This window comes from Mustelus asterias, chromosome 2 (assembly GCF_964213995.1).
Source record: "Mustelus asterias chromosome 2, sMusAst1.hap1.1, whole genome shotgun sequence".
Taxonomy (NCBI): Eukaryota; Metazoa; Chordata; class Chondrichthyes; order Carcharhiniformes; family Triakidae; genus Mustelus; species Mustelus asterias.
In genome coordinates this window covers 90624073-90642766 of record NC_135802.1, presented here as the reverse complement: position 1 = coordinate 90642766, position 18694 = coordinate 90624073, and the positions used below count along the sequence as shown (strand labels likewise).

At 40.3% G+C, this 18694-nt stretch overlaps 1 protein-coding gene across 7 annotated transcripts in view; it reads left to right on the top strand.

Annotated features, from left to right (window-relative positions):
- The window catches only part of snx13 (sorting nexin 13), a 153367-nt gene that overhangs the window by 110721 nt on the left and 23952 nt on the right, over positions 1 to 18694 (top strand). For 6 of the 7 annotated variants that reach the window (XM_078238447.1, XM_078238451.1, XM_078238466.1 and 3 more), the window contains 5 exons: positions 5507 to 5611; positions 8846 to 8978; positions 12487 to 12524; positions 15581 to 15650; positions 18417 to 18592. In XM_078238447.1, coding sequence (XP_078094573.1) covers positions 5507 to 5611; positions 8846 to 8978; positions 12487 to 12524; positions 15581 to 15650; positions 18417 to 18592 — 522 coding nt within the window. The remainder of the gene's footprint in view (positions 1 to 5506; positions 5612 to 8845; positions 8979 to 12486; positions 12525 to 15580; positions 15651 to 18416; positions 18593 to 18694) is intronic. The other variant, XM_078238459.1, reaches the window with a different exon arrangement.

The window sequence follows — 18694 nt, the reverse complement described above, 5'->3', positions numbered from 1 at the left end:
TCACTGTTGCATGTGATGCCCAGAATAAGCTTGATTGCTCTCAGTTCATAACACTACAAGCAGAATCTGAAAAAGATACATTTTATGTGTTAACAAATATGCAGAGATCACATGCATCGGACTTGGCACTTGCTAATCTTCAAGTAAAGTAACCTAGGTGATCTTAACTCCACAAAAACAAGAATGAAATTGAGTGAATTTCTTTTCCCAAGATGCATGAACTTGACAAACAGGAACAGGTGTAGACCATTCAGCTGATTTTCTACCTAACTCCACTTTCCCTTCTTATCTCTATATCCCTTGATTCCCTTAGGTCGACTTATGCCTTGAATATACTCCACAATTGAGCATACACAGGTAGATAATTATTTTCAGCCCATTGAGTAAAGAAATTTCTCAGCATCTCAGTGCTAAATGGCCAGCTCCTTATCCTGAGGCTTGTGACCCTTCGTTCTGAACTTCTTAGCTGAGGAAACACTTATCCTGTCAAGCCCCTTAAAGTTTGCTTCAATTCGATCATTTCTCAGTCTACTAAACTCCTGGGGAATATATGCCTTATCTACTCAATTTCTCCTGATAGGATCATCCCTCATTTCAGGATTTGGCTTCATGAACCTACACCCTTTCTATGAAGAGCAGCAAAACTGTCCACAGTATTATTCAGCGTGGTCTTGCCAAGATCCCAGATAATTGCTATGAAACTTCTTTACTCTTGTCCACCAATTCCATTGTAATAAAAGCAAATACACCATTTACTTTCCTAATTGCTTGCTGTACCTGTATATTAACTTTGATTTATGTACAGAGGTATCCAGATTCCTCCGAGTACCAACATTCCCCACTCTCTCTTTTCATTTTTCTTACTTTTCTGACCAAAGTGGATAACATTACATTTCTCCACATTATATTCCTCTGCCAAGTTCTTGCCCATTCGCTTAACTTGTCCATTTCTCTTTGCAGCTTCATTGCATCTTCCTCGGCCTACATTCCCATAAAGCTTTATGTTGCCAGAAGACATTATACCTGGTTGCTTATCTAATTCATTGATATGGATTGGAAATAGTTGCAATCCAAGTGCTGATCCTTGGGGTACCCCACTGGCGACAATCTGGAAATGCATTGCCAGAAATGTCATTATTTCTAAATGTTCAAAATTCTAACTGCTTGACAGTCAACCAGTCAATGATACTAATACAATGACTTGTATGTCATTGGGCCTTTTTGGCCACTATCATACAAGTTGCTTAATCATAGAATCCCTACAGTGCAGAAGGAGGCCATTCAGCCCATCAGGTCTGCACCAACTCTCAGACAGAACATCTTACCCAGGCTCATCTCCTGCCCTATCCCCGTAAACCTACCTAGTTAGGTTCCCCAAACCTACACATCTTGGGACAATAAGGGGCAGTTTAGCATGGCCAATCCACCTAACCTGCACTTCTTTGGACTGTGGGAGGAAACTGGAGCACCCAGAAACCCACGCAGACACGGAGTGCAAACTCCACATGGACAGTCACCTAATGCTAGAATCGAAGTTGAGTCCCTGGCGCTGTGAACTGAACTGGACACCTCCCCTGCGTCAGCCACTTGTTGCTGAAATCCTCATTTACACCTGTAGTCTCCAGACTCGACTGTTACAAATTTTCTCTTGGGCAGCCTCCCTTACATAAACCTTTCAGTTGTAGCTTATCAAAAATTCTACTGCCCATACCCTATCCTGCATTCAGTCTTGCTCACTTGAGACTCGTGTTCTCACTGACCAGCATTCACACCTAGACTCCAGTGACACAAATTTCAAATTCTGTTTCTTGTATTAAATAAGTATCATTATGATCTTGTTTTCTATCTCTCTTCCTCTATCATGCCTTCATGTGCATAAGTCTCATGCTCTGGATTTTCCTCGCAAGAGTCTTTTGTCTCTCCATTTTCTCTTTCTTTAAGATCTTTCTTCAAATCCACCAGTTCAACTAAGTTTGGGCGGCACGGTGGCACAGTGGTTAGCACTGCTGCCTCACAGCTCCAGGGACCTGGGTTCGATTCCTGGCTTGGGTCACTGTCTGTGTGGATTTTGCACGTTCTCCCCGTGTTTGCGTGGGTTTCCTCCAGGTGCTCCGGTTTCCTCCCACAGTCCAAAGATGTGTGGGTTAGGTTGATTGGACATGTTAAACTAACCCTTAGTGTCCTGGGATGTGATAGGTTAGAGGGATTAGCAGAGTAACTAAGCGGGTATAGGGCCTGGGTGGGATTGTGGTCGGTGCAGACTCGATGGGCTGAATGGCCTCCTTCTGCACTGCAGGGATTCTATAATTCTATGACTAAATATTTGATGGCTTATTTTGGCCCAGATTCTATTTCTTCTTGGGACTTTTTTTTTCAACATGAAAGATGTTATTTGGAAACAAGTTGTGATCGTTGTTGTACATGTAATATGTCAATGACCTTGATGAAGAAATTGAAAATTGTATATCCAAATTTGAGTATTATACAAAGTTATGAGGCATGGTCATTTCTGATGGTGGGAGATGGAAGTAACAAACAAAATAGACAGACTGTGGGCAAAACTGTTGCAGATTAAAGTAAATGCAGGGGAAGAATGACATCTTACAAAAAAAGACTTCAGAATATTTTAATGGTGAAAGGCTAGGAGTCTTGATGGGGGAAATGTACTTGTTTGGATTTTGGTAGAGGCCAGTAACATTTTTTTAAAGCAGACAAAATTTGAAATCCCAGGTATTTACTCAGGGAATGAAAAGGCTAATAAAATGTTTACCTGTATTTCAAATGCATTGAATACAAAAATGATCAAGTGATACTTCTGTTATATTAAACCTTGGCTAGACCACAATTGGTGTACTATGTTTAGTTCTTCATCACCAAACATTAACAAAGATGTATACTGGCCTTGGAGGGAATACAATGCAGATACCAGAGTGATATTGGGGCATGAATGACTGGATAAACTTGTCTTGTATTCCCTTTTGTTTAGAAACTTAAATGGTGATCTAATTAAGGCATTTAGAATCATTTTGGCATGGGCTAACAAGTGGCAAGTAACATTTCCGTCACACAAATGCCAGACAATAACCATCACCAGTAAGAGACAATGTAACCACTGCCCCTTGACATTCAATGGTGTTATCATCACTGAATCCTCTACTGTCAGCATCCTTGGGTTACCATTGACCAGAAACTCACTTGCCACATAAACACAGTGGTTACAAGAGCTGGTCAGAGGCTAGGAATACTGTGGCAATAACTCATCTGCTGACTCCCTAAAGCCTGTCCACCATCTACAAGGGACAAGTCAGGAGTGTGATGGAATACTCCCCACTTGACTGGATGGGTGCAGCTCCAGCAACATTGTAGAAGCTTGACATTATCCAGGACAAAGCAGCCTGCTTGTTTGCACCACATCCACTCCCTCCACCACTGACGCTCAGTAGCAGCAGTGTGTACTATCTACGAGATGCACTGCAGAAATTCATCAAAGATTCTTAGACAGCACCTTCCAAACCCATGTCCACTTCCATCTAGAAGGACAAGGGCAGCAGGTACATGGGAACATCATCACCTGCAAGTTCCCCTCCAAGCCCCTCACCACCCTGACTTGGAAATATATCGCCATTCCTTCACAGTTGCTTGGTGAAAATCTTGAAATTCCCTCCCTAATGGTATTGTGGTCAGCCCACAGCACCTGGACTGAAGCGTTTCAAGAAAGCAGCTCATCACCACCACCTCAAAGACAACGGGAGATGGACAATAAATGCTGGCCATGTCCCACGAATGAATTTCAAAAAAATTGAGAAAATTCTTGTGTCGATATGGGGAAATCTTGGAAAAGTTAAATTAACTTTGAGCTGAGTCAGTTGGGACTGAAATTAGGATGCACCTTTTAGTAAAAAAAGACGAGTAAACATCTAAACATAATGAAATGGAATGGAGGAACTCAATAGCTGCCTCCAGTTTCCATTTGTGGTTATTTCTTGAAGTTTAACCTCCTTTGCTGTGGGTACTCTGAAATTCTTTTCTTCAACTATTACTTCTTACGAGATGAATTAGTTCCTGAAATTTATCCCAAAGGGTATCCTTTTCTCAACGAACCAAAGGTAGTTCATGGAGAGACGGATGTAAAATACTTGTGTTGAAAATCTTTTGAGGCAAGCATCCTTCCTAATTCTCCCACTAGTATGTTGCCCAACCCATACATATATCGTATAAAACCATGCATAGTATAAAATATACTAGGAGTGAATGATTTGACAAATTTACCTTTCCTTGCATCATATGCCAAGAAAATGGTATCTCATCAAATGAGATTATGTACGACACTGTTCACCTAATCTCTAAGCACCATGCATCTTTTAGTTTCACCACAGTATTTAATAAATTGGAACATTAATTTTTAACATCATAGATTTTTTTGCTTATGGGATGCCAGGACTGTCTTGATTAGTTTCTGCATCTAAGATTCACATGAAAGAAACAAATGCATCAAAGCTTCAGGATACCACTGCATAATGAAGCAGCAGTATAATATGAAGGGTACCATTCTTAGCAGTGTAGAGGATCAGAAGGACCTTGGGGTCCGGGTCCATAGGACTCTTAAATCGGCCTCGCAGGTGGAGGATGCGGTCAAGAAGGCAGACGGCGTACTAGCCTTCATTAATCGAGGGATTGAGTTTAGGAGTCGGGAGATAATGCTGCCGCTTTATAGGACCTTGGTTAGACCCCACTTGGAGTACTGCGCGCAGTTCTGGTCACCTCATTACAGGAAAGATGTTGAAGCCATTGAAAGGGTGCAGAGGAGATTTACAAGGATGTTGCCTGGATTGGGGGGCATGCCTTATGAGGATAGGTTGAGGGAGCTTGGTCTCTTCTCCCTGGAGAGACGAAGGATGAGAGGTGACCTGATAGAGGTTTACAAGATGTTGAGAGGTCTGGATAGGGTAGACTCTCAGAGGCTATTTCCAAGGGCTGAAATGGTTGCTACGAGAGGACACAGGTTTAAGGTGCTGGGGGGTAGGTACAGAGGAGATGTCAGGGGTAAGTTTTTCACTCAGAGGGTGGTGGGTGAGTGGAATCGGCTGACGTCGGTGGTGGTGGAGGCAAACTCGTTGGGGTCTTTTAAGAGACTTCTGGATGAGTACATGGGATTTAATGGGATTGAGGGCTATAGATAGGCCTAGAGGTAGGGATATGATCAGCGCAACTTGTGGGCCGAAGGGCCTGTTTGTGCTGTGGCTTTCTATGTTCTATAATCAATCATAAATGGAAAGGTGATGTTTATCTTCCTTCATTCAGTGGAATTTCCCAGGGAGAGGGGTTAATTTGTTTGGACCAGTATCTTGTTCAAAAAAGTAATGTTATTGTGAGTAACTAACAACAATTTGCTTCAATTGCATGTTGGAAAATTTAAATGTTATTGATGCCAAAGGCAGAAACAACCTCAGTGGTGTTTCATATCAGTTTGGTTGAATTACCAACAAACATCTTTCTTCTTTACCAGGCATCTCCAAGAGTCCATGTGGATGATAATTTGGTTGCTAAATTGGCAGAAAAGTTAAATTATGAGGATCCTACGCCAGAAATATTTGATGACATTCAAAGAAAAGTAGGTTTGAAGAAAAACGTGCACTTTATTCGTTATCCTCTCTTTCTCAGGTTTGTGTATATCTATGCTAGAAAATTGGGGCACTCTGGAAAATCAATTTTCCACTGCCAACTTCAGCACCACTCCATAATTGAGTGAAAAGAGGAGCATATGTACAGATCAGCAAAGATTCCATCAATTTTACTTTTTTTTTAAGTTCCTCTATCAAGCTAGTTCACTAAAAGTTGGTCATAAAAGTGACCAATCTGAATTTTCATTGAAACTGTAATTCAAGCTGTAGGTTCTCTGAGAATTGAATAGTCTGTTGCCATTACTAAATATCTTTAAGTTTGTCACAAATTATAACAACAATAAGCAGTGTAGATGGAAGCACAAAATGACAAAGATGTATCAATAAATTAAGCAAATAGACAAAACTCACATGCAATTCAATATAGGCAAATGTAAGATCAAACATTTTCTGCTGAAAAATATATAGAAGTACTTAGTAAATTGTGGATAGCTAGAAATAGTAGAGGCCTAAGAGAATTGGAGGTCCATGTACTTGGATCATTGAAATGTCACAAACAAGAACACAAAAAAACAAAAGGAATGCTGACTTTTCTGTTGCTTTAGCACAATTTCTACCTCCTAGATATAGAGTCCTGGTTTGGCCACAGCTGGAATTCTGGGCACCATGACTTAGGAAAAACACACTGGCCTTGGAGATGGTACAGTGCAGACTTATCAGAATGACAACCTGGATTGCAAGGATTAGCTTAACCAGGAGAAACTACAAACAACTCGGGTTGTATTCCCTGGAATTTATGTTGGGGCTGATTTGAAAGTTTAAAATATTAAGAGAACTGATGGGGTAGATAAAGAAACTCTTTCCACTGATTGGAAGGTTGGGGAGTCCAAGACTTGATGTGCCGGAGGGGAGGGTGCAGAATCGAAGAAATGGAGCCAGAACTTTTAACGAGTGAAATCAGGAAACACACTCTTCTGCAATCAAAATCGATGCTAGGCTAATAATTTTAAATCTGAGATTGACCATATCTTTGGTTAACAAAAATCCAAGGGCTATAACAAAGGTAATTATATGGAGTTAGCTCGCAGATCAGCTGTGATATTAATAAATGGCAGAACAGGGCCGAAGGGCTAAATGGCCTAGTCGCGTGTGTCATCTCTTTTTAAATCTGAGTTTGGGGAACCTTGGAACTACAGCTAATCCAGAATTAGAATTTCAAACACATCCATGAAAAGTAAGGGGTACTTTAATTCCTTGTTATCCTGGCATTCAGAAATCAAGTTGTGGGTGAGGGCAGTTAAAATGAGAGCAGCAGCTTGCCATTCTGCCAGTAGCCTGCTGCCTTCCTGTGGGATTGGATTTTAACCTGTCCTTTACGTGGCCATAGCAGAAATTGGTGGAGTGTTGCCTTTAGTGTGCAGTCTGGGTCATGATCATCACTGCTATTTTTGCCAAAATGAAGGTCAAAGGAGGCTCAGTGAGGTAATTGGTTTGAGTTTCCCTGTGGTCCAGGCACAATTGGAGTGTTTTCCCAGACAGCACAGAGTAATTATGCTTCCCCCATACCCTATAAAGAAACGTTGGGCCTCCCTTGGGTCTGGATTCACTCAGCATCACCTGCAGACCTCCAGATTAAGCTACCTTAGTACTAGGGACTGTTCCTGTGGGTCTCCAATGGTGGCCATCTGCCAGTCAAACTGCCAAGTAGTGAGTTCAGTAATGAAGGCAACACGCTGGATGAAAATTAGGCTTGACTGTTTAAAATTAGCTAAGCTTCAGCCCACTCTGTTAATCAAATCCACATGTTTTGTTTGATCATATTTCATTTGATAACTGAGGAAGATTAGAATTCCACATAAGATGTCTATTGTGGTCAAAGATTGAAACCACTCAAGTCTCTAAGTTGCAGACTTTGAGACCTCGTCCTGCTCCTATGAAACGTCTAACTGGTATCAAGGCTGTGTAACATGGTTATCACCGTTGCACTCTAAATCTCTGAAGTAGCATTATACTGGCTGCAGCTGTAATTTAACTAACTGAAGGCTGAAGTCTGTGCTTCTTATCGCACTTATGCTTATCCACCCTGTGAAGGTCATTAAATTTGAGATTGTTAAGTTTCCCACACCAGCATGATGAGGAAAGTCTCTAATAGCTTATTTAAAGCTGTCAATGCTCATAACATTTGCCTGCTTCAAAGCTATTAATGTCAATTCGTTTCACTTAGCTCACTTCAGTGCCACAAAATTTCCATATTATATAATTATTACAAAAGAGGGCCTAGATTTTCTGTCGACACCTGTCAATTTCTCAGAGGTAGTTGGGGTTGGAAAATTGCTCGGGTGCATAATGCCAAATCCATGCTGTTTCCCCCCTCCATTTTCTACATCCAAGGCTCAGCAGTAGTCAGTAAATTCCTGTTTGAGCATATTATAGTGAAATACAAATGAGGGATATATATTCTTGTATCATCTTTGATTGCTGGGTTCAGGGCACACATGTACTATTGGAATGCATGAACCTTGCATACAGGCAGAAGAGGAGTCACCAAAAATGGTGAATTTCACAAGCAGTATGGAGGCTGCACCTCCAATCTGACGGAAAATCACCTGAAGTTGAGTACAGTTGTGCAGCAGCCTAAAATCCATCAAGTGTCCCTGGGTGTATTCCCACTACTGAAAGATGGATATTCCAGGTTGAGATAGTTAGAAAGAGTAAGAGATAATTGCAAAATATATATGGCATTGTCAGCAATACTGCATAGTTTCATTCTTGAATAGAAACTTAACTCCTCTCTCAGATGATCTGGGCAATCCTTCCAAATATTTTTCTGTAGAAGCTGGCAAAGTTAAAGGTTAGTTTCCATAATCAACATGCATATGTATTTCTTGTTGCTGCGCCCACCCACTGCAGTGCAGACATGATCTGCAACCAGATCTCTACTTATAGTACTCTGAACCAATTGCTAAGCACATCAGAAGGATGGTATAGGTTTTATTTCGGATCCCATCAGCGTGCTCAACGTTTGTCCATTGATGCTTTCTCACAGTGCCATGGTTGTCTGGAACTTGGTGTAGTCATGGAGTACGCCAAGTTCCGCCATTGTGGGTGCAAAATTATGTTTACTGTACAATAGTGGGGTCATGCATCAAAATGTTGAAATTTTTGGACAAATGTAGAAAGTGTTATGTCTTGAAAAACTAACATTTGTTTGTATTTTTATAAAGGTCTATGAAATGATGCTGAAGGACGAGCAATTCTACCCATCTTTCAGGCAAAATCCACTTTATGTGCGGATGCTAGCCGAGTTGGACATGTTGAAAGATCCAAGTATCAGAGGTTCAGATGATGGTGACTTGGGTATGTGAATATCTATTTATGCACATAATATGGATTTATCCTGTAACCACTTGTTAGTACATTAACTTGGTTCCAAATAAGAATTACTTACCAAAACCTTCTTACCATAATATATGGTATACATTCAGACTCTAAGACTGATTAAAACTGAATAGAAATTCCAGACCATCTTAACCTACCGCAAGGCATGTGCAGCTGCAACTAATAGGTATAGGCCTTAAACCTTTACTTTGATGATTTGAGTTTGAAACACAAAGGAGGAAGTGCTTACTTGCACCACAGTTTTGCTGGAACAGTCTAGTGATTGGTCCGTTTATCTGGTTTTTGTAGTTTTAAATTTCATGGGGGCGATTCTCCATGAAAAAAATTCCAAGCATTGAATTTGTGTGAAAACTCGAGCAAATCCCGCTGGGTCTTTTTCAGTGGGAATTTCAAAATGATTCTCCCACACTTGTACACTGCAGAGCGCACTAGCATGATTCACGTGAAAAATCAGGGGCTGGGGCCTATTCTCGCTGGAGACGCCAGCAGCAGAGCACTGAGCGGGCCACTGCGCATGTGCCAATTGGCCCACCTCGATTTCTCCCCCCCCCCCCCCCCCGCAGCCCCTATTGCTGGCCTGCATCCCTCTAACACTGATTCCAATGCAGAGTGGCACCGAGAGGCCCCCCACCCCCAACGATCACCCTTTCCCATTGGTGATGCCTGGTGCCCCCTTGGGCATTGCCACTTTGCCCCTTAGGCAGTGCCCATGGGGCATCCTCCTTACACCTGACCTCTTTGGGGGCCTCACTGCCCCCCCCCCCCCTTTCCTCCAGTGGGGTTGGTCTGCCAGCTCCCTGCAAGTGGGAGATATTGTAAACCCCTCTGGAGTGAAGCACTCCTGGCGGGGTCGGGGGAGACTGTAGCGGGCCCTGAGTCTTCAGTCCTGGGCTCACTAATCATATGTTAAATATATTAAAATCAGGATTTAAATTTATGCCGTTCCACTCCGATTTCTGGCGCGGAGCTGACTGCGCCGAAATCCAGCTGCCAGAGATTCATGGAGGCCGTGGTGCCCAGCCCCATATCTTCTGCTTCTATTGTCCTCGACTTCAAAGTTGTGCTGTAAAATTAGGTCTTGCAGACCCACGTCTTGGTCATTTATTAACCCATACTTTCCAAATGTCAATTAATTTTGTCCTGAATTATTGTCGATAAAAATTTCTCTTCCACTCATTAAGCCAACATGGCCTGTAGCTTCTGGGCTTATCCTTGCATTTTAAATGGTTGTAACATTTGTATGTTTGAATGTCTTTAATCAGGTTTCCATCTGATCAAAACGACCCTAATAAAATTCACAAAGGTCATTTTTTATAATTGATTGGAGTTAAGTGTAATCTTTAATCCTTTGTTTCTATATTTTTAGTTCAGCACTTACAATAATATAGTCTCGAGTTTGATGAGAAGTAGCCCATTGAAACAGATCTGGCATATTTGCATATAATAACCATGCAAACATTATTACTACTTGATAAATTTTAACTTAAAAATATATACAATGCTGCATTCATAAGATAGTAATACAGTACTCAAGTCAATATTCAGTTTTAATAAAATCAGCTTTAGGCGCTAACAAATTCATAGATTATTCACTGCAAAGCTGTTAGTAGCCACTGGTGAAAAATGTTTCTTGCATACTTATTTAAATAACTGGGGTTACATTGCTTGTACAGTACATAGAAAATAATCCCAATTACACCAGAGTAATACCTTTCAGAAATACAAATTTGAGCTTCAAGGGGTTGCATCTTGGGGATAATGCAAATGGACGTAGATGTTTCCTAGAGTAAAAGCTGTAGAAACATTCATAGCCAAAAGTTCCTACCCTTTTTTTCTGAATTGGCGGTGTACAAGGCAAATGTGAGCAAATGGGTGAAAGACAAAATGAGCTAAAATTATGTCCATCATTCCACCACTTGGTTCAGTAGTTTGGAATTAGATCTGCAGTCTGTCAATTTATGCTACAAGAGCTTTTTAAATCTAGGAATTGAGGTGCCATTGATTATCTAATTTACTGTTAAACTCTGGTTACTATTTTAAAAAAATCTTTCAATACTTATTTGAATATGCCCAGTGTTTGTAATGGCTATAACATTCAGCTTAACTTTGAGTTCAACAGATGCCAGACTTGAATCACTTTAAAATTGCTTGGTTCTCAAAAGAAAATTCAAATGTCTATCAACTGGAGGGTCAAGACCGAACTTGGCAAATTGCCAAAGTTTAAGTTAGTGCCATAGTGGATACTTTTCAAAGCTTTCTACCTACATCTGGTGGTAGAGGAATAGTATTGCAGACATTTTCCATTGTCTTCTGTTAGAGTGCACTGTTTTCATGTGAACAAAGTTGATCCATCTTGCGATGGTTTATTATTACTTTTATAGTGCAACAATTTTCAATGTTACGTTTCTGGAAAATATTGATATTCTGTCCTCTTAACCTAAATTTTCTTGTTCTTGAATTAAGGTAAAATTAATTTATGCACTTAGTCTGAAATAAATATCTTAACTCGTAATTCAATGAAGAATATTTGGCCTTTTAAAGATATGGTTTCATAGCTTTCTTACTTAATTCAGAAAATAACCCCACCAAAACATCGAAAACAAAATTACTGCATTTTTGCCATTGCTATGGGTAGGTTACCTCACAAACTGGGAAAAAATGCAGAGTTCCTGGTTTCTTCTGGCAGAATCACGTGATCTGCTCCTTCCTGCATCTTACAACAGCATGTCCAGACAACTGTCTTCAGTTCTGTTACCCGCAATCAATGTTATTTCATTGTATAGCTCCATGCATTTTTATGCCATTTTAAATTTTACACTAAATACATGTTACTGGGCATGTATTTTTACCCATGTTGAAAGCTTATTGATTTATAAACTGTTACTGAAGAATATTTTTTCCACTGCTTGCTGTGTCTCATAAGTGCGCAATATGCTTGTGCAGAAAGGACCCTGTGTTGATTTTGAAGTCCAGCATAAAGTTCAACAACTTGCCAAACCTAACATATTTGAAGCACCCCCAGTGCTTTAGAAATATAAATAAAAGAAAGTTAATTGTGGCAAACAATTTCTTGATAAACCCAGTCCCACGTCCATATATTCAGATGAAAAGGAAAATAATAAGAAAGGAAATTGCTTTCCGAGCACTGTCTTGCATCATCATTTCAATGCCAGTGTGAAAGTAGACAGTATAATTTGAAATTATGAGCCTAAAATCACAGATCAACTACTCTCTAGTGCACAACTGCCCTGTTCTTGGCTGGCTGCAGGTGCATAGGTTTGTTTTACTAGGAATCCTTTGAGTATTGTAGTATTAGATGTTGGCAATTTGCCATGACTTGGCAATTTTTCTTAATGTTTAATTTTACTTTGTAATTTTTATTTCAAGTACATGACCTACTGTACTTTAGTATTATTTCACAAAGCATTTTTTACATTCTGAGCTGATTTTTGTTTTCCCTCTCCAGAGTCTTTCAATGGCTCTCCAACTGGTAGTTTAAATTCGGTAAGTGCTATAGACAGTTAAATAATCTGTCATTTACTGCTAATCACATAAAAGATGTTTGCTTACATGCTGAAATAAACTAATTTCCATCTGTCAACCCCAAAGCTAAGTCACCACTTTTTTTGCTCCTCTTTGTTTCTATGCAGAACTTCTTCTTTGCTGCTTGGATATACAGTGCTTGTGCAGGTGTTCTAATATCTATAGATTAGCTTGTTCTGGCTTGGTTCCATGTCTGGAAGGATGCCTGCTTAAATAATACAATTCCCTTGCGTCATTGTGACATAAAACAGCTTAAGCTATGAATAGTCAAAAGGTCATATGTAATATCAGTGTTTTTCTGTAATTTAACCCATTTGGGTATCCTTCACCTCCTTAGCAGATGTTCTCCAAAGCTTGTGCTTTATAAGTCATTCCGTAATTATATAATAAATATCAAAGGATGGAATGAAACTGAAACTTTTCTAAAAGATATTCATGGCACAGGAAGCATTGATTAATTGCTGCCTTTCAATGAGGAGCTTTGACAGGGATAATAATCATATTCTATTGATATCGGGACAAACCATTTAAACAATTCTCCAGAAAATTTGCATAGTGTAATATAATTCATCGACCATTTGATTTCTGTTTAAAAATGTTTCCGAGGAAGCTTAGTTCAATAATCTGTGCGTTTGTAAGACGGAAGTAACTGTCCTGACAAATGGTTAGTCTGAGTTGTGTTTGTTAAACAGTTCAATTTATAACTTTTTAATAAATTTACTGACTTTGCTTAGTAACACTCTTGTGAAATGTTATGGGATATTTTATCACTTAAAAATTGCTATATAAATACAAGCTATTGTTGTCATCCTCCCCAATAAAACAATTTCATTGCACTATGCTATCCTGGCTCTGTCCCCTCGTTTGGCCTCCATCTCTCCCTTAAGTCTGAGAGATGCAAATTTGAATGCATATGACAGATTTAGCTAGTCAATGCTTAATGTGGCTGGACCACTTAAAGCATTATCAGGTTCTGTACTTGAATGCTAAAACTTATCACTATTCCATGATCATCTTGGAAGGCAAAGATAGCCACTGGATTATTTTCTTTATAGATACTTTATTGTTGAACCCCTCTCTGTCTCCTCCACCATCACAGTGGTTAGTGTAGCTGTGTCACAACACCAGGGACCAGGGTTCAATTCCAGCCTTGGATGGCTTCTCCCCATGTGTGCATGGGCTTCCTTCGGATGATCTTGATTTTCTCCCTCAGCCCGAAGATGTGCAGGTTAGGTGGATTGGCCATGGTAAAAAAATTGCACCTTAGTATCCCAAGATATGTAGGCAAGATGGATTAGCCATGTTAAATGTGTGGGTTTACAGGGATAGTGCAAGGGAGAGGGCTTGGGTAAGCTACTCTGTCAGAGTGGTGCAGACTCGGTGGGCCGTCTCCTGCACTGTAGGGATTCTCTCACTTCCAATAATGAGCTCATGGACTTGTTTAACTAAGGTTGAGACAACCCCACTGCTTCTGCTACTTTCCTTCCTTCCCCAGTCCACTGGACCACACTTCCTCTGAAGTGCCCTCCTTCACTTCAATTCTCTCCAGCCCTGAACTTGCATTTTGCTGTACTTTCTCTACTGTCTCCCGCCCGCGTGTGCGCCCCCCCCCCCCCCACACCTCTTGCTCCCTAGACTCCAATCCCACCAAACTGCTGGCTGTCCAGCTTCCCTTCCTGGCCCCCAAGTTATTTGATAATGTAACAGTTTCTTCAAATATTGACCCTATTTCATTTAAATTTGCTGTCATCATCCTGCTCCTGAAAAGAAAACACCCATGATCTCACTGTCCTTGAAAACCACCACCACAATCTGATTTCTATCCCTGAGACAGTACTGAACCTGCTCTCTCTATGACTGTGAAAAAGGTAAACTATCTCTTCCTGAACTTTTTGCAGCCTTTGACCAAGCCATCCTTTCCCATCATTTGTCCACTTTCATTCAACTGATTATCTTTGGTGTTTCTCTTTCTCCCCACAACCTCCCCCCCTCCCAACACTCACACACACTCCCCATCCTCCTCTCTTCTCAGGACCTTCTATCTTGCACCTCCATGCTATCCTTCAGTGACATCATCCAGAAACATTGCATTATTTTTCACATGCACCAGCAATATCACCTCTACCTTTCCTCCATCTGCCTCGATGACTCTTGTTGTGAAGTTGTCAGACTGCTTGCCCAGCGTCCAGTGCTAGGTGGTGAGCGGATATTTCCTCCCAAGTAAATATTAAGACGATCAAAACTGGTGTCTTTCTTGCCTGCCTCTGTTCCCGAGCTACCAATTCCATCCTTCTCACTGGCAGCTATCTGAGCCTAAACCAGGCTGGTCACAGCTTGCTATCACATTTATCCTGTGATCAGATTCTGACCACATACCCCATCACTAAGACTACTTCTATCCATAACATTGCTTGACTCCATCCTGCCTCAGCTCATCAATACCTTTGTTACCTCTGACTATGCACCCCTGGATGGTCTACTGCCTTCTCCCACTGTAAACTTGATGTCATCCAAAACTCTGGTAATGTTCTTAATCACAACAAGTCCCATTGACCCATCATCTCTGTTACACTAACTTACACTGGCTCCCCCGGTTATCCTTTTTTTCAAGTTCTTCCATTATCTTGTCCCTTCTTGCCTCCCATTACCTTCAACCCCTCAACCCTCCAAGATAGCTGCTAATCTAATTCTGTCTTCTTGAGCATCCCCTATTTTAATTGCTCCAGCATAAGAACATATGAACTAAGAGCAGGAGTAGGCAATTCAACCCCTTGGGCCTGCTCAGCCATTCAATTTCCAGGCTATACTCTCTGGTATTTGCTCCCTAAACCTCTCCACCTTACTTTCCTCCTTTATGACTTTTCTTCAATGCTACCTGTTTGACCAAGCTTTTTGCCACGTGCCCTTACATCACCTTATGTGGCTCGGTGTCAAATTTTAATTTGTAATGTACCTGTGCATTTTATTACATTAAATGTGTTAGTTAACTTTGTAAAATATATGTTTTTATTCCTCAGTCTCTAGATGATCTTTCAAATGCCAGCTCTGAAGAGTCTTTGCAATTACTAGTATCTATTAGTGACACTGGTAAGTGATATTACAAATATCAGTTTGAGTAGAAGCATAACCTCTGGACAATGTTGATTTGTACAGTACGCTAGTCATAGTTTTTCTCAGAAGTACCACAAATACAGCAGAGCATTAGTTGCACACGTGAAGCTATGTGGGTTCACAGAACAGCCACATCAACTAGATAGGCAGGGAGAAAAATTCTTAAATTACATCCAGAAAAAGTTTTTAGCCAGTGCATAGAAAACTAAACAAGGAAAGGGGCAATTCTGGATCCAATACTCAGAAATGAGCCCAGGCAGACGGAAAGTGTATCAGTAGGTGAGCATTTTGAAAATAATGACCATAATTCAGTTAGATTTAGAATAGCTATGGAAAAGGATAAAGTTTTATTTTTATTAGTCACAAGTAAGGCTTACATTAACACTGCAATGAAGTTATTGTGAAATTCCCCCAGTCGCCACAGTGCGGCGCCTGTTCGGGTCAATGCACCTAACCAGCACATTTTTCAGAATGTGGGAGGAAACCAGAGCACCCGGAGGAAACCCATGCAGACACGGGGAGAACGTGCAAACTCCACACAGACGGTGACCTGAGCCGGGAATCGAACCCAGGTACTGGCGCTGTGAAGCAGCGGTGCTAACCACTGTGCTACCGTGCTGCCCCTAAGGATAAGGGTGGACTAGGAATTAAGGTTCTTAACTGGTGAAAGACTAATTTTACTAAGATGAGATGATTTGGCCCGAGTGGACTGCAGGTAAAACTGTGCCGGAATCTTGGGAAGAGTATAAAAAGTGCAGGAGAGGGTACAGAGGAGATGTACCAGGATGTTGCCAGGGCTGGAGGGTCAGAGTTACAAGGAGAAATTGGATAGGCTGGAGCTGTTTTCCTAGGATTCCAAGCAAAGGTTGAGATGATAGAGATGTGTAGGATTATGAAGGGCAGAGATGGGGTAGATAGGAAGGCACTTCTTCCATTAGCAGAGGGGTCATTAACCAGGGACATAGATTGAAGGTTAAGAGGGGATTTGAGGAGAAACTTTGTCACCAAGGGTAGGAATCTGGAAGTCACTGCCTGAAAGGGTAGTTGAGTCAAAATATCTCATAAAATTTAAGGATTTAGATATGGACCAAGCATTGGAAAATGGGATTAGTGTAGCCAGATCTTTGTTGATTGGTGTGGACACAATGGGCCGAATGATTGTAAACATCTATGAATCTAACTGAAGTAGTCCATGTTACGGTGGTAATTAAGCGCACTTGTTGTGCCAAAGGAAAGCAGTGGATGTGCATGATGCTTTTAAGGAAAATAACAAGCAGTAGCAATATGCATCTATTCCTTTGTGCTCCTTATAGAATACTCTTTAGGGATCAATTGTTTGTAGAAACAAACCACTTGTCACAGTTGCTATCAGTCAGTAAAATACCTCTGGAGTTACAAGTTTCTTTGTAAATCCTTGCCCCTTATTTAGCAGTCGGAAATGTGCAATTTTAATAGAAAAAATCAAAATGTTCCTTCCATGTGCAATGAATTGTAATAGGTAGTTATAAAAACGTGCTTGATTTGTGCAGGTCTACCTTCTGTTCCAGATGATCAGTTCAGTCCAATGTGGCAGTAATTGAATTGAACAATTCTCTCTGTTTCTAATTATCATCCTCTTACTTTATACATTTACATTTCTGTTCATTTTTCATTGTTGGTTTCATGTCTGTCTGTGCTTCTTCTATTTATTTTAGCTTTTGTGAGAGGTGAATCTACTTGCATTGTCTTCCGTTATTTTTGTACTTTAATCTTTCTAAATAGTATTTTTTCTAACAATTTTCCAACAATTGTCAAGTAGTGAATACCATATTTGCATTTAGAAAGATATACAGTATTCTGTGTTAAAAAATGCTGTGCAAAGTTGTCTAGTTTTTTCAGTGTCAAATGTAAAAAAAAGAAACATTTAAAAATCCCTATCTGCATCTGCACATTGCACAAACGCACCCACTCATTCAACTCAAATTTTACTGTACGTGTTCGATTTTATATATCTTCATGCATACCATTAACAAAACCATATTAACTTTTTTGAAAATCAAGTACTTCCTTAAATGTGTTTTCCATGGAATCATACCCATTTTGAGAAAAATACTTGTCACGTTTCAATATCTTGTGCATGATGTGAAATTGAAACTTAACACTTATTCATTAATATCAGGATGTCCTGGGAATTTGGACATTTTTTCATTTTAGACATTTAATCTTAGTACTATGCGATCTTAAGTTAAATATGTATATCCAACTATACATTGCAGCAATCTTTATTTAATCCTGTTCTTAGTCCAAACCTCTTCATGTCATGGTGAATTCTTCCATTTCTCTCACCAGCCATCCTGTAGCCACTTTTGATTAATTGAGATAGTGTTCTGCTGCAGGCTCATACATATAGAAGCTAAACCAATGCTAGCCATGCTCAACTTGCATGAGACTTTTCCAGCTGATGGGATAAATTTGGCCCAATGTAATTGATTTTCCAACCCAAGATCAGGAGATAAAAGGATAATGTGCAACACCATCTTCACAACTGCAACTCTTTTATGTTGACTTCTCTAAAATAATGCGAATCAATTTAGGGAAATAGGGAAAGAATAGAGGCATGGAAAACATACACTCTCTTTCGTTTGTCATTCTAGTTCCATCAAACTATTGTCTCTCTTGCTTTTTCCTCACTTGGTATGTTTCTGTCCCATTTTCATCCATGTTTGTTTCCCATTTTCCTTTCCTCTTTTTCATTGTGACTAGTCCATGCTGACTATGAACCATATCCTATGGCAGGAGTATGTAATGACCACGGCAAGACGTATGCTCTGTATGCAATCACTGTTCGAAGAAGAAACCCAGATGGTAGTGAGGATGTGTGGAAGACCTATCGCCGCTACAGTGACTTCCATGACTTTCACATGCGGATAACTGAGCAGGTAAAAATCCTATTTGGAAATTGTTTGTAGCAGTTTCCTGTCAGTTTCTTTCTGGATGTAAGGGATTATGGGATCAAACTATCTGCATTGCTACGATAAGAG